Genomic DNA, 14,098 nt, shown 5'->3' on the forward strand with positions numbered 1-14,098 from the left:
ACATCAGCCAAAGAAATTCTCAGCAAGTACAAAATCTGTTCCAGGGAGCTGCTTTTGTGCAGAGGGAAAATTTTGTTCCTACAGGTTTTTAAGTGGGTACGAGGCAAGGAGCCATCCGATCCGGGCAAAACCATTACAATTTAGATCTGTATCTACAGAGCATTTTTTTTCCTTTAAAAAAAATTGGAAAATACAAGAAGTTTTGGATTTTTTTCCTGATTCTTTTTTTGGAGGGGGAAATTGCACCGTAAGCTTTTGGAGAAACCCAACATGTCAACTACCTTTCCCGGACTAGTCCACGATGCGGAGGTATTATTACTTTTTTTTTGTGAGCGCGCGCGCGTGTGTGTGAGTGTGTGTGAGTGTGTGGCGGCGGTGGTGGCGGGCGGTGGTGGCAGCTTCCCCTGCCTCTAATCTATATTGGACCGTTACGTTTAATTATAATCTGGCTTTCGGGAGAAGTTAAGGAAGGGAAGGGGAGAAAAGTTCGTTATGACATCTGTCGCCAGGGAGGGCAACTCTCCACGTTAAGCACCATTTGCGGTAATGAGGGAGAAGCATAATCCTAACAATAAGGGGGGCATGAGGAGAAAGCTAGAGACACAGAAAAGATCCTCCGAAAAGCAAAGAAAAGGGACTGATGGGGGGTGGTAGGTGGACGTGGGGGATGGGGAAGAACGTACCCCTTTTTCAAGGGGCTTATTTGAGGAATGGGATACAGGCGGCTACAGAAGTGAGCAAGTTGAACAATTTGCACAGACCGGGATTTTTAGTATATATACAATTATATATGTGGACGACGATATTTTTGAGTAGCCCCGGCTGAACATCTCGGCTTGGCCAGGCGGCGTTGCGGTGCGAGGGTTTGCTGGAGCGGCGAGGTGCATCGTCGCTTCTCTGCCTGTGGACGCTCCCGCTCCCCGCAGCCCCCCGGTCACCTGCAAACCTGACCCGGACGCCTAGCTCCAAGCACAAGTTGGGAAGGGAAGGGCGTGTGAGAGTGTGTGTGTGTGTGTGTGTGTGTGTGTGTGTGTGTGTGTGTGTGTGTGTGTGTGTCTGTCTGTCTGTCTGTCTGTCTGTCTGCCTGACTGTTTGTCTGTGTGTGACTGTGTATGCGTGTGTGATATCGCCCCCACCTATATAGGGTGGGGGATTCCCCCCACCCCACTCTCTCCACTGTGAAGACGAGGCCGCCCACCCCCAGTTCAACTGTTCTGGAAGTCTGCTTGGCAAAGGCGCTCACTGAGCCCGGGCTGCTCTCCGGAGCCCAGCGTGCTTGCTCTCTTTCTCCTAGGAGAAGCAGGGAAAGCTCCCGACTCTGGGAGAGTGGATCCTTGGTTGCAAAATGACAAACCTCAAGTTTTTCTGCTCTCCCCTTTCCCCCTCTTCCTTCCAGATACGTCACGACGGATCAAACAGCTACCGTTTGATGCAGCTTGGCTGTCTGGAGTCTGTAGCCAATTCCACGGTTGCCTATTCCTCCTCCTCTCCTCTAACTTACTCCACCACCGGCACCGAGTTTGCGTCCCCCTACTTCTCCACTAACCACCAGTACACCCCGCTTCACCACCAGTCGTTCCATTACGAGTTCCAGCACAGCCACCCGGCGGTCACTCCCGACGCCTACTCTCTGAACTCGCTCCACCACTCACAACAGTACTACCAGCAGATTCACCACGGGGAGCCCACCGACTTTATTAACCTGCACAATGCGCGGGCGCTCAAGTCCTCCTGCCTGGACGAGCAGAGGCGGGAGCTGGGCTGCCTCGATGCCTACCGCCGCCACGACCTGTCCCTCATGAGCCATGGCTCTCAGTATGGAATGCACCCAGATCAAAGACTCCTGCCAGGGCCCAGCCTGGGGCTGGCCGCCGCGGGAGCCGACGACTTGCAGGTAAATAAGCATGCAGCGGATTTGTCTGCGCCCACCCCTCGCCCTCCCCCTCCCGCTCTCCGTTAATGCTCTGGCTGTAAAGCTCTCTCTCTTCTCTCTCTCTCTCTCTCTCTCTCTCTCTCTCTCTCTCTCTCTCTCTCTCTCTCTCTCTCTCTCTCTCTCTCTCTCACACACACACACACACACACACACACACACACACACACACACACGACTTAGGGGAAGTCATCAAATTACAGGAAGACGGTGCCCACTCCGTTCCTCTCATTGGATCAATAGCTGCAACCCCTACCTGGGGCCAGTCATCAGAAGTCTTTTTTGAATCTACATTTCTGACCCTGAGAGAAAAGGTGTGTGTGAGGTCGGTGGAGCTGGGTTTGAATCTAGCGGTCTCAGAGCAAGACGCGCTACAAGCTGACGACCAGTTCATTCTACCCTCAATTTCCATAATGTACAGGCTCTACTCTATTTCTAGCCTTGCCCTAAACAGAGCCTGTAGGGGAATCTCGGGATGAGTGGAGAGAGAGAGAGAGGTTGTTCTCAGGAAATTGTTGGAACGGGCTTGAGCAAAAGTTTCACAAACACATCAAGTGTCAAATAAGGAACCACAAATGGAAGCCTCAGAACTCAGCCCCAATAAAATAATCTGCACAATACACTTCGCCAGAGTATAGCTGTATGGTATGCTGTGGAATAGGGTATGCTCAGGCAGAGCATACCCAAGCTGGCAGCCCAGCAGGATGCTTTTCGTCTTTATTCTTTCTCCTCAGGTCACCCCATATTACGTAAGATGCAATTCGTTATCCTGTCAGAAATGAGGGCATAAAGGAAGTAAGACAAATAGAGGGGGAAAAAAAACGGGAAGTGAAAAGGAGGGGATGGGGAAGGGAGGAAGAAAGGGAAAGAGAAAGGAAATGTATTCAGACACTGCAGAGGCCACCACTCAATCAAGTCTCCTACTTTCTTAACACGTTTTCCACTTTCACTGACAACAAAAGAATTAATGAAGTGATGCCATTGTCTTAGACACATTTCAAATCGATAAAAACCCACCAAGGTCTAGAGTAGGAACCCGGAAGAGTCCAACTTGATCTTTCTTTAAGTGGAAAGCACATCTTCTTTTTTTTTTGGTCTGCACAAAGCTTGCCATCTCCGCACTCTCCCAAAGACTGGGAAGATATTTCCAGGAGCACAACTTGGAGACAGAAGAGATCTCTTGTTGCGCACAGAATATCTTTCCCCCTCCTCAACCCCTGAGCAAGAGATTAATTTTAAATTAAAGTGAAAGCCCTTACAGTTCCAACAAAGAGTCATAACCACATGATTCATGCACAAGAAAAAAGATTTCACTCCTTAAATCTTGACTTGCTACACTTATATTCACAAAATAATTTTATACGCTTAGGGCATTTTTTTACACTTTTCACAAGGATCCCCTTATGTCTCAGGAGGGAAAAAAATCTGCCATTCAATGCTTAGCTCAACTAAAACCTATTTACTCCTTTTAATAGCCACGTCTGCTGCTGATTTTTTTGTATCTGTACAAATTTTTTTTCTGTGCTAGGCACAAAGCTGGGCATTTTTCAAAAGAGAGGATTAGAACATTTGCAAGTACCGGACAAAGACAGAATCCTGTGCAAAAGGACACCGTAGTTTATCCAATTTTCGACTTAGTGCCATTCAACTGGTCATTTATGCAATGTCATCTGACCAAACAGCATGTTTTACTTATGAAGGGGGAAAAGTATGTTAAGTGAAGAGACCAAGATCTGTTTCTTCTAAGAAAATAAACATCCTAACAGTGCGCCAGAGAGTGAGAGGGGAAATTGTTCTGCTTCCTTGGAGAGCTTGGGTATCCTTTACCTTTTACACTTCAGATATCTTCAAATCTTTATTTCAGCCTATCTCTTATACAGTTATTCTTCATTTTCTTTTTGTTATTTGTGTTGAAATAATATTAATCGTATTGAGGAAGGAAACACTTGAAGATACTAGATGAAAGAGTATGGTGTGCGATACATACATGCATGTATGGTCATGAAGACTTCTGTATGTAAGTGCATGTATTATAATGTGTATGAAGACTAGGACAAGTTTATAAATATATAAAGCTATTCCACTCTTCTGGATGTACTTAGTAGAATGAAAAAAAAGAAAGAACCATGGCTACATTTAAAACAAGAAACGAAGAAGGAGTGTGTGGGGGAAACCCGTCTCTCTCCTTTTAGTTCTTCCTTTTTAAAACAGTCATCAGCATATGCCTCATTTCAAATGCAACAAATGTAAATATACTTTTCCCTGCACAGAATTTTAAGTGAAAGTCCAATGGTTTAGAGGGCGGTCTAAGTCTGCCTAACAGATGCAAACGGTCTTGTGGCTTCAGTTCCATCTTTGAGTCCCCTAAAAAGATTTGCTATGGCCAACAAAGGAAACTGTCACACCTTTTCCCATCACCGCTTTAATTTATGCTCAGTCTCCAAGTTTTTTTTTTCATATTGATTTGATAATCACTTTAAGGCAGAACATTTAAAATAAGAAAGAGCTGGTGAGTAGGTTGAAAAGGGGGGTCTTACAGGCCTGCCTCAATATGGTGAAAATGGTGAGGCAAAAGGGAGCCAGGGCTGTAAAGGTTGTTTTGTAAAGTGGGTTTTTATTATGCACCGACTCTCTCCGCATTTACTTAACTCTTCACGGGCTGTTGGGTAGGTTAACACCCTTCAAGGCCTCTTTCATGTCCAATACCTCGTTTGTTTGTGAAGGAAAATGAGCTTTTAACACGTTTTGATTCAGAAGGGGGGAAAAGACAGACACAGAGAGAAATTTTTATTTTTTTAATAACAAATCAGCAAATCCTTTCTAGTTTTCCAGTTCAAATGATCATTCAGCACCTTAGGAGCTTGAAGATCTGCAGAGTGGACCTGAAGGTGTCTCCTCCATAGGGCCCATTTTGGAGAGAATTGTTTGGTGCTCCTGCTTTTGGGGAAACCAAATCCTTAGAAGATATTCTGAGTCCTCCATGTGAAATATTTCCTCTGAACCTCCAAAGAAACTCACAATTCCAGACTTGACATTCAAGCTATAATTTTCTTCACCCAGAAAGTGGTGAACATGCGCTGCCTGTGTGCATCCTGTGTTCCTTCTCAGGACTCAAAGGACTTCTCATTCTTTTGGGTCCAAAAGAAAAATCTCTTAAGACCTCTGAAGTGTAATATTGGGGAGTGAAGTAAAATGGGTACCTTGAGATGGATAGAAGTTTTATGTTGTATTTATATTGTTAAAATAGTTTCCTTAAAATTTTGTTTTGTCAATGATTCCTTCAGTGGTTGCCTGAGACGGAGGTCAGGGATAGGCTAGTCTGAAATATTTCACCCAAATGGTCATGCCTATCATATTTGAATGCTTCTCTTTCCTTTTCTTTGACGAAGGGTTCCGTGGAAGCCCAGTGTGGGATTGTTCTCAACGGCCAAGGGGGAGTGATAAGGAGAGGTGAGTAGAACACCTTGACCTCAGACATTCATCTCTAATCCATTTCTTTGTTTTGAAGACCTGGGAAGGCTTGTCAACATCGGGTTCTTTGTCTGCTGATTAAGAAACAAACAAACAAAGAAGGGTTATGTGAGTCGGTTATTCCAGATCCATAACAGTCATAACTACATTTAAAAGCCTCCTTTCTTTCACTGACACTTCAGGGCCGAGTAAGCCTCAAGACTTATGCTAGGAGCTATCTATGACTCCTCACAGAATGGCGACAGACCCAAACTTAGGGAGAAAATTACCAGGATTTAAAACAAAAGTTTTCACACTTCTTTCCCTTCACCAATACCACATCCTGGAGCAATTCTGGTTCCTTTTAGACCTAATGTGCCAGCCACAGCCTGGGTGTTTGGGGTGATGGTGTTAGCCATGGGCCTTGAGGGATTCTGTGAAAGGCTGTATCACTGAGGCTTTCCAGGAGGCTAATGAGTCACCAATATTGTAGCTGCCTTATTTTTTTTTTTTTGAAGCGTCCAGAAGATTTCTTTCTTTAAGAGAGGGTGGGAGGAGGAGGTAGTGTTAAGTGTACTGGATAAAGCTTTCTTGTTCCCATCTGTTGAGGAAAACATCTGAATCCAGAGTTACCCATGGCATTGGAAAGGGGGGTGAGAAGAGAGCTGGTGCATTCAGCCAAGGCACTGAAGGGGGCTGTATCTCAGATGTTCCATTTTGACAAAAGGTTTTGAACTATGACATTCACAGGGCCTCAAGGCAGTGCAGATTTTGCTGGCTCCCCTGCTTAACTGTACCCCGAGCCTCTGAAGTTTATTTTCCTAGCATGCCCAGTAACCCGAGGAGCACATGAGGCAAGAGGGACCAGCTGTTATCCCAACTTCATACGAATTAATAAGATGGGGCCTATTCACCAAGACTAATTCCTGCTTCAGGGCCACAGTTGTCTCTAGTAACCAAACCACTAAACCGATATCACCGATATTACCAGATAGCTGTCCCTTAGTCCCTCTCCATTTCTCTCAAAGTGAGTTGCTTGTTTTATAGGAATGGTGTACTCTCCTAAAGCAATGGAATATTTTGTGTTTAAGTGCAGATCTCATGGCCCGGCATCCACTATAAACATCAGAAGAGGAAACAAAGAAGGCTTATCTTTGGGACCTTGGCTGTTCCAAAAAACTGTGTGCTTGGAATTTATGTAGAGTTTCAAAGAATTACTCAAGCCCATTGTTGCACACTTTTGAGATTTCAAAAAAAATTTTTTTAGAGTATGAATATCACTCTTCATAGTTATTTAAAAGGAACAATATTAAGCTTTCCAGCCAGGCCTGTATTCAGCCATATTGGAATAACATAAAACAGAGACAAGTTTCTGAATATTAAATTTATCTGTTCATAACTGTTGGACAAGTAAAATATACACAGTGAAAGGGGGGCTCAGTAAGTCTTGCTGATTGGTGTCTGTTGGGAAAGAAACACACTAAAGGTGAGGCCGAGCGCTCAGGGCGCACAGACACCGTGGTGCTGAAGGACAGCGCCACTAATTAGGGAAGGAAGCCGGCTGCTGGGCGAGCCGAGCTTTGCGCCGCGGTTCGTGCAGTCTGCTTCGTACTGGTTAAAGTACCTCCCCCAACGCTTGACTATCACATCCAAATGATTGTAGCATAACTGACAAGATGAATTCCAGGCTGAGCGCTGGGATTGTAGATGCTGTGGAATCAATAAAGTTTCCTGGGAGAGTTAGTAACACCTCCCTTTTTTCTGGCCATCCAAGAGGAGCTAAGCTTTGAGGTGTCTAAAGGAGGGAAGTGCGCTCTTACCGTATCACAACTACAGAAGCGAAGCTCCGTGGGTGATGTTTTCTTGTTTTTGTACAACTCAGTACCTATTTGTTTCACCTTCTAAAATCCTTCTCTTAGTCTGCTATTTTAAACCAAGCATTGATTGTGGAGGAGAATGCAATTCCACGGGAAGGAACCTGGGCAACAACAAAATCTGAAGTCCCCACCTCTGAGTAATTCAGACCCCAGCATCTGACCACTTTTTCCCATTCCCACATCTCTTACAGGAGAGGAACAATCTTGGCTCTGGAGAGAAGGGTGTGTGTGTGCGTGTGTGTGTGTGTGTGTGTGTGTGTGTGTGTGTGTGTGTGTTGGATGGATGGATGGATGACTCTGTAGCTCTATCAGTATTCACAATTTCCAAGTGGATAGTAAGGACTTTTCTGTTTTGTCAGCCCTGGCAAGGACCCTTATGTCAAAATACCTATGAAACCCCTTCTCTTCATTGGCATAGTGCGTTGTGCACACGGCAGAACTCCTAATATCGGATAGCTCAGGTCATCAAAAACAGAACATCTAATCCTTAAGTCATCTACTCCCTTCCCGTCCCTCCGGTGGTGACAAAGTCTATGCTCCTCAGGCTGATCTCCCTTAAAGTCTTGATGCTTCCCTATTTTCTCTCACAAATCACAGATCTGTACTGCCCCTGCGGCCCTCTGAATGTCATAGTTCTTGAGTATATTTACGTTCCTGATAATATCAAGCATTTACAATACTAGAAAAAAAAAACGTTTCACTTCGCCAGACACTCTCTCCCAAGGTCTGCCTTGAGGAAAGATGCCTGCCTGGTTGTGGTACCTGAGGAGGGTAGAGAGAAACTGGCCTGGTTTGCAGAGGGTGGACGGATAAGGGGTCATCATTCACTAACTATGTAATTAAGACCAAAATGTCTTTTCTCAGACTCACTTTGTTAAGGGTCAGTTACATTTTTTTTCCCTTGTAAACGAAAGTCTGATAGCCAAAAGATAACGTGGACAGACCAGGGAGGTAGTAGCGAGGTAATTACCACCTAGATAAAATATTTGCGGCCCGCCTCCGAGGCCCAGCTCCCTGCGCGCTCACTCCCGGTTAATGGTGTGCGCGATTTCGCCCGCAGCTCCGCCGCTCCGACCATCAGAACCAATAATCTTTACTTTACCCTGCTCTCGCGTATCGATAGCTTCTTTCGCCCCGGGCGTTGGCTTTGATATGTTAATATTTCTGAGTAACAAATTCTGCAGAGATCATATTAATGTTGTTCGTACAGAGTGGAGCTTTGCCTTCGTTGAATATTCAGACAGTGGGTTTCAAAAGGCATCTCTTGAAGGAATGGGGCTTCTATTTACAGGAGTCTCCTATGTTTTCAATCATTAAAAAAGAAAGAAAGAAAAAGAAAAGAAAGCCCACTCTTTTTTTTTTCCTGGTGACTCTTCTGAGGCACCCTCATGGCCCCTCCCTTTTTTTAGACACCCGGGCCTTTCATTTCTCTCTGAGTATTTAATAATAAAATGCTGATGAGGAAGGACCACGATGGTGATGAAGCTAATCATGAATGGACTCAGAATGGAATCACGATATGGGGTTCACTTGGATAAAGGGGCTCTGGCCTTCACACACGCGTTGAAGATGAGAAGACTCAGACTTCCTGTATGTGGGTGGAAAGGGACTCTTTGGCCCTGATCTCTTTTGTGAAATCCGGATGGCAAACTAAAAAAAAAAAAAAAAAAAAAAAAAAAAAAAAAAAAAAAAGGAAGTGGGGGGGCGATGAAAAAAGTGTAGAGGGGCAGCGCCCTTGTTTCGCTTTGTGATCATCTTGCCTTGCAGCCCCAGGCTAATTTCCGAAGCTTAAATACCGCTGTAGCCTCTGGGCCACGCGGAGAGGGAACCCACCGGCCACTTGCAGGCAGGAGCGCTTTCCCGATTGCCCTTGGCTACACAAAATACAAACTACTTTGAATCAAAACATTTGGGGGGAATTAATATGATTTGAACTCTGCACGTTTTAAGGGAGCTGGAGTGTGTCGGATCGCTGAGGTGACTGGCTCGCCAAGGCTGAGGCGTTTATACCTCCGTGCAAACATTGTCTGATCTGATTTAATTCTTCTTCAAAATAAGTCTTTCTGCAAATGCAGCCTTAACTTTAACTGTCCTCTCTACCAATAATGGGTAGGATAGAACTGACACTTTTTGTTTTCTGTCGCCTTCACGGGCGACTGGCCTGCTCCTCCTCGGGAGGACAAGCACCTTACTTTGGTTTTTTTCAGGACTTTCCTGGGCCTTGATTGGACCTTGGAATCGCAGTCTTAGCTCCTTGCAGCTTCTAAAAGGGGCAAAACAGATATGCCGGTAGCTTAATCTCTCTTCCTTTGTCAGAGTCTCATCAGTGAGCGGCTACCCTGAATCTCTTGTAGTTAAGCTGGCTCCAACTCATCTCTTTGGTTCTTCAGCCTTTGTAAATGAAAATAGAGCAGGTGACACACTGGAAGCTTCGCCCGTGTTCTCTTAATGCTAAAATGAACGTACTTGAGGCTTGAAATTCTGTCTCTTTTCCCTGACCTCTGAAACGCGCACACCAAAGCATAGTTTGTTGGACAGTTATTTTTCACGAGGAAGGAAGTGCTTTGCTCCCTTTTTTTCCCCCTCCCTTGCTCTGGAAAATCGCCACGGTCCAAAGTACGTTTTGCTTTGGGAACTCGGGATTAATCCCTGAGCACACACTGAGCACACACCAGGCAACAGGCTATCTATCCGGTACCCAGTTCCTTTTCTTTTGTTCTGCTGAGACGAGGTGCGGGGCTCTGGGAGGAAGCAGCCGCTTGCCACCTGATGTAGCGACACCTGTAATAGCGCATCCCTCCATCTGAACAGCACAATTCGCTGCTGACACACCATCAAAGGCCTGCGCGGTGGCAACTACATCCCCACCTCTTTGCTGTTTGATTACAATTAATATCTGCTGCCATAGGGGGAGGGGGGAATCCCACGGGCGGGGATAGAGAGTTGATGAAGGGAGAAAGGCTAGAGGGGGAAACAGCCCAGAAGATCCTACCCCACCTGTCCGACAAGAGCACCTCGCGGAAATGAAGCTGCAAAACAAACAGGGATAGGAAACTCTTGTCACCGCTTACACACATTTTTAATGTATCAAAAAAAAAAAAAAAGCGATCACTGGAGATGAAGAAGGGGAGGAAAAAAAATCCCTACCGTTTGTATTTCTTTCATTTGAATTGTAAACATCTGTTTGGCTGTAAGGCGAACAGAACATTTATTTCGCTCCTAAGATTTGGTCTAATTATGTCAACACCAACGTTCGGGAGAGTGGGGCGGTGCTGAGGTGGGCCGGCTTGGTGGGCTGTGCGCTGGGGCCTATTGAGCTGAAGCAGGCTTGGAAGTATAGGTCGCACCTGCGAAGGCGCCAGGGGGCCTCTAGAAACAACTGGGTGTGTCCTTAGGGGTGGGTGGGGCGCGGAGACTCAGCACATGCTGCTCCTTGCAACCACTCCTGTTCGCTCTGGGGTGAGAAGAGACTTAGCACTTGGCTTCCCATTAGGTCGAAGTGCAAACAATGGGTAAATGAGTATCCAGCTTCACAGAGCTTATCCTGTGATGTGGTAGCCTCTCAGCACAGTTAGTGTTGGGTGCCATTCATTACTCAGGCTGCTGAGTATGCATCTGTCCACTAGAATAGGTATGAACACCTTCAGTTTTCAAGTAGATTAAGAAAGAATTGTTCTCCAAGCTAGTGTGCAAGTTCCAGTGTCCCCCCCCCCCCCAACTCATGGTCTGAAGGTAGAAGGACAGATTCCCAGGCTAACCAAGAGAAGTGCAGCTCCTTCTTCAGGCCCTTCAGGATCTATCAGGGTATGAAGGGCAGTCTAAACTTGTGTTATTCTGTGCCAGATATAGTGATAACTACAGAATTTGGCTAACTTCTTCCTGTTATTTTGGCAGAATTAGGACTTTTTTTTAAGGCGTGTCCTACACAATTGATCTGGAGTAGACAATTCTTAACTTCTTACATAGCTACTCATTAGAATTTATAGATTCTTCGCAAAATTTGCAAGCCTCTGTAGAAATACTGCTTCTCCGTGTACCATGAATGGAGGAGGGGCGGGCACCTGAGAAGTTCTACATAACCTATTTGACTCTGGCATCCCCAACTGGCATGCTGAGCAGAAAATGAGAACCACCCAACATCTGCAAGGGCTGAGGGGCCTCAGAGGCACCATGAGGACCTTGAGTGGGGAACACAGAATGACTACTGTTAACAGCTTGCTGAGGTCCGATTCTGATAGTCTTCTGAGTTCTCATCATCACTGTTGATAGTCTCCATTCCCTTACCTAGGTTCTACCATGTCACTACCTTCATTACAAATGCAAAACCCTGGCTATCATGTCTTTGTTTTTGTTTTTTTTCCTCTGCCCTCCTGAAAAGTAACCCACTGGGAAGCAAGCTATCAGGTTCCCCAAGTTGATGTAAACTCTACAAGTTGCCCAATCTTTAGCCAGAATAAGAGAGTTCCCCCAAGGCTCCAACGATGCCACGTATCAAAGCAACAGAAATTCCCTTTAAAGATTCTGTGACATAAAAAATAAAAGAGTCTAGAGTTGATGGATAATCCTGAATACAAAATAAATCCTTGAGGCAATTTGTGTGTGCATAAAGCATATTCTTAATATGCAGCCTGTGTAACTTACCTAACACATGCCTACTTTAGCATAAGCCACAAGCCAACATGGATGGAGGAGCAGAAACACTCAGGGCCTCCAGAGTTCACAGATGGCTAGGTAGCCTACCTAGAGGATGCCCGGGGAGCAGCCTACTTTCAACTAAGCCAAAAGGTGACAGATTTTTGAATGTAGGAAAACTAGACCTAACTCCTTTTTCAAAGATTGTGACCAACATTTTCTTGCTAAATTGAGTTTCTAACCCACAGATTACTAAGGACAAGAGAAGTCTAAAATTCCTAGCAGACAGAAGAAAGGAAAAAAAAAAAACTCACGTAAAATGCTCAGACACTTAAGACTAATTCTTTTTCTTTAGTAAAATACTGACTGATATACAAGGAGAGATGTTAAATGTTAAGATATATGTCTGCTTCTGGTTCATAGTGACTGCAGGTAGAGACCTCCTTTCAGGAGAAGAGTGGATGGATATTGTATACACATATTTTTTTAATTGATTTTTGATATTTTCCTCACACTGACTGAAATCCCCAAGCAATCAGGTCATGACTCTGACTGTCTGACCATAAAATCTAGATTCACTGAAACTATCTTGACTTTCAGTTCATTTCAACTTTTGAGAAGTCAATTTCCTTTATTTTTAAGTGCATTCTGTACCTATAGGTACACAGTGTAAGAATAAATGAGAGTGAGTCGATAGCCACGGCCCTATCTGTGAAATTTTCCTAACATTGTTGCTATTACTATTACTTTTGAAATTCTGTAGAAATTCAAAGTGGGGAAGAATTAGTAAATTTGTGTTTCCAGCTGCTGTAGAAGATAGTTTACAGTTTTTACACATTTGACTCCAAGAAAAGGATTTTAGTTTAACAGTTGATAGACCTTCTGACCTCTCAGACTTTAAAACCTTGGTCTTGTTTCCAGAAAATGACATGAGGAATTTTTTTGGAATACACAACAGATTTTGCCACAGTGCCTTAACATTATCTCCTCCTTCCCTTTTGTATGGTGGAAACATTGGGCCATATAAACTAGCTCAGAATTATTAAAGGAGAAAGACCTTGATCATTAGCAATTTTAAAGCTAACTTGGGTAGGAGGTTACTTACTGGAGCATAGGCAACTTCTCAGTGCGTACACTACTGAAGGAATGATACTGTGTCCCTCAGCACCATTAGATGGAAATAGTTTCTTAGAGATGGGTGAGGCCCTCCCTTGCCCATGCTCCAGTAAATAAACCCCACCCATGCTTATGTAAGCAACCATAATTAAATATTAAGTTCAAAGGGTCAGAGAGAGAGAGAGAGAGTTAAAAACAGGAGGAAGACTTGCTGGGAAGAGGGTTTCAGAGAGAAGGAGGATGACAGAAGATAATGGGGATAAAAATGACTGAAATTCATTATGAACATGCATGAAAGCGTCAAAGAAAAAAATACATGCTGGGCAGTGGTAGCACACGCCTTCATTCTCAGCACTTGAGAGGCAGAGGTAGGCAGATCTCTGAGTTCAAGGCTGGCCTGGCCTAGAGAGTAAGTCCAAGACAGTCAGGGCTACACAGGGAACAAAACAAACAAACAAATAAATTTGTTTTAAAGAGAAATAGGGGTAATTGTAAAACAGCTAGGAAAAATTCCAAGCATCATAGGGTTGGAAATATTTTAATATTCTTACTTCCAGGTAGGGATTATTTTACATATGTTCATGTCCTCCCAGGTTCTTTAGGTGGCATGCCCAGGGAACAACCCTGAGTCTAAAGAACAGAGGTTCCTTGCTGTAACTGTTCCGATGATAGGGGCTACTTGGGGGGCAAGGGATAAATTCTAGTCCAGTACTTCTCAAACTTTAATGAATATGAGCAGCATGTGACTTCCTTCAAAACATAGATTCTGAATGAGGACCAAATGGGGTCTAAGATCCCACACTCCCAACTCCCTAGAAAGCCAAAGTGCATCACCCTCTTAGTAAATGGATTTGGGGCAACAGTCTTCTGTATTTTCTTTTTCTATACTCTTTCCCTCCCTTCCTTTCCCTCATAATTCCCTTTTCTGGAAAAGTAACTTAAGCTTACCTACAACTAAAGCAAGAAAATGAATGCTCAGAAAAACAAAACAAAACAAAACAAAAACAGCTGTGAAGGACAAAAGAGAGGGGTTGATTAACTGTCAAGAGCACTTGCTGTTCTTGCAGAGGACCTGGGTTCATTTCCCAGCACC

The 14,098-nt window shown here is 44.5% G+C and overlaps 1 protein-coding gene across 2 annotated transcripts in view; it reads left to right on the top strand.

Annotated features, from left to right (window-relative positions):
* Positions 1 to 270: 270 nt before the first annotated feature.
* Positions 271 to 14,098, top strand: part of Tfap2d (transcription factor AP-2 delta) — a 53,798-nt gene continuing 39,970 nt past the window's right edge. The window contains exons 1-3 of one of the 2 annotated variants that reach the window (XM_076556994.1): positions 271 to 309; positions 1,397 to 1,894; positions 5,320 to 5,380. In XM_076556994.1, the coding sequence (XP_076413109.1) occupies positions 271 to 309; positions 1,397 to 1,894; positions 5,320 to 5,380 (598 nt within the window). Of the gene's footprint in view, positions 310 to 1,345; positions 1,895 to 5,319; positions 5,381 to 14,098 lie in introns of those variants that run through there. The other variant, XM_006985937.3, reaches the window with a different exon arrangement.

This window comes from Peromyscus maniculatus, chromosome 21 (genome assembly GCF_049852395.1).
Source record: "Peromyscus maniculatus bairdii isolate BWxNUB_F1_BW_parent chromosome 21, HU_Pman_BW_mat_3.1, whole genome shotgun sequence".
In the NCBI taxonomy this organism is placed as follows: Eukaryota; Metazoa; Chordata; class Mammalia; order Rodentia; family Cricetidae; genus Peromyscus; species Peromyscus maniculatus.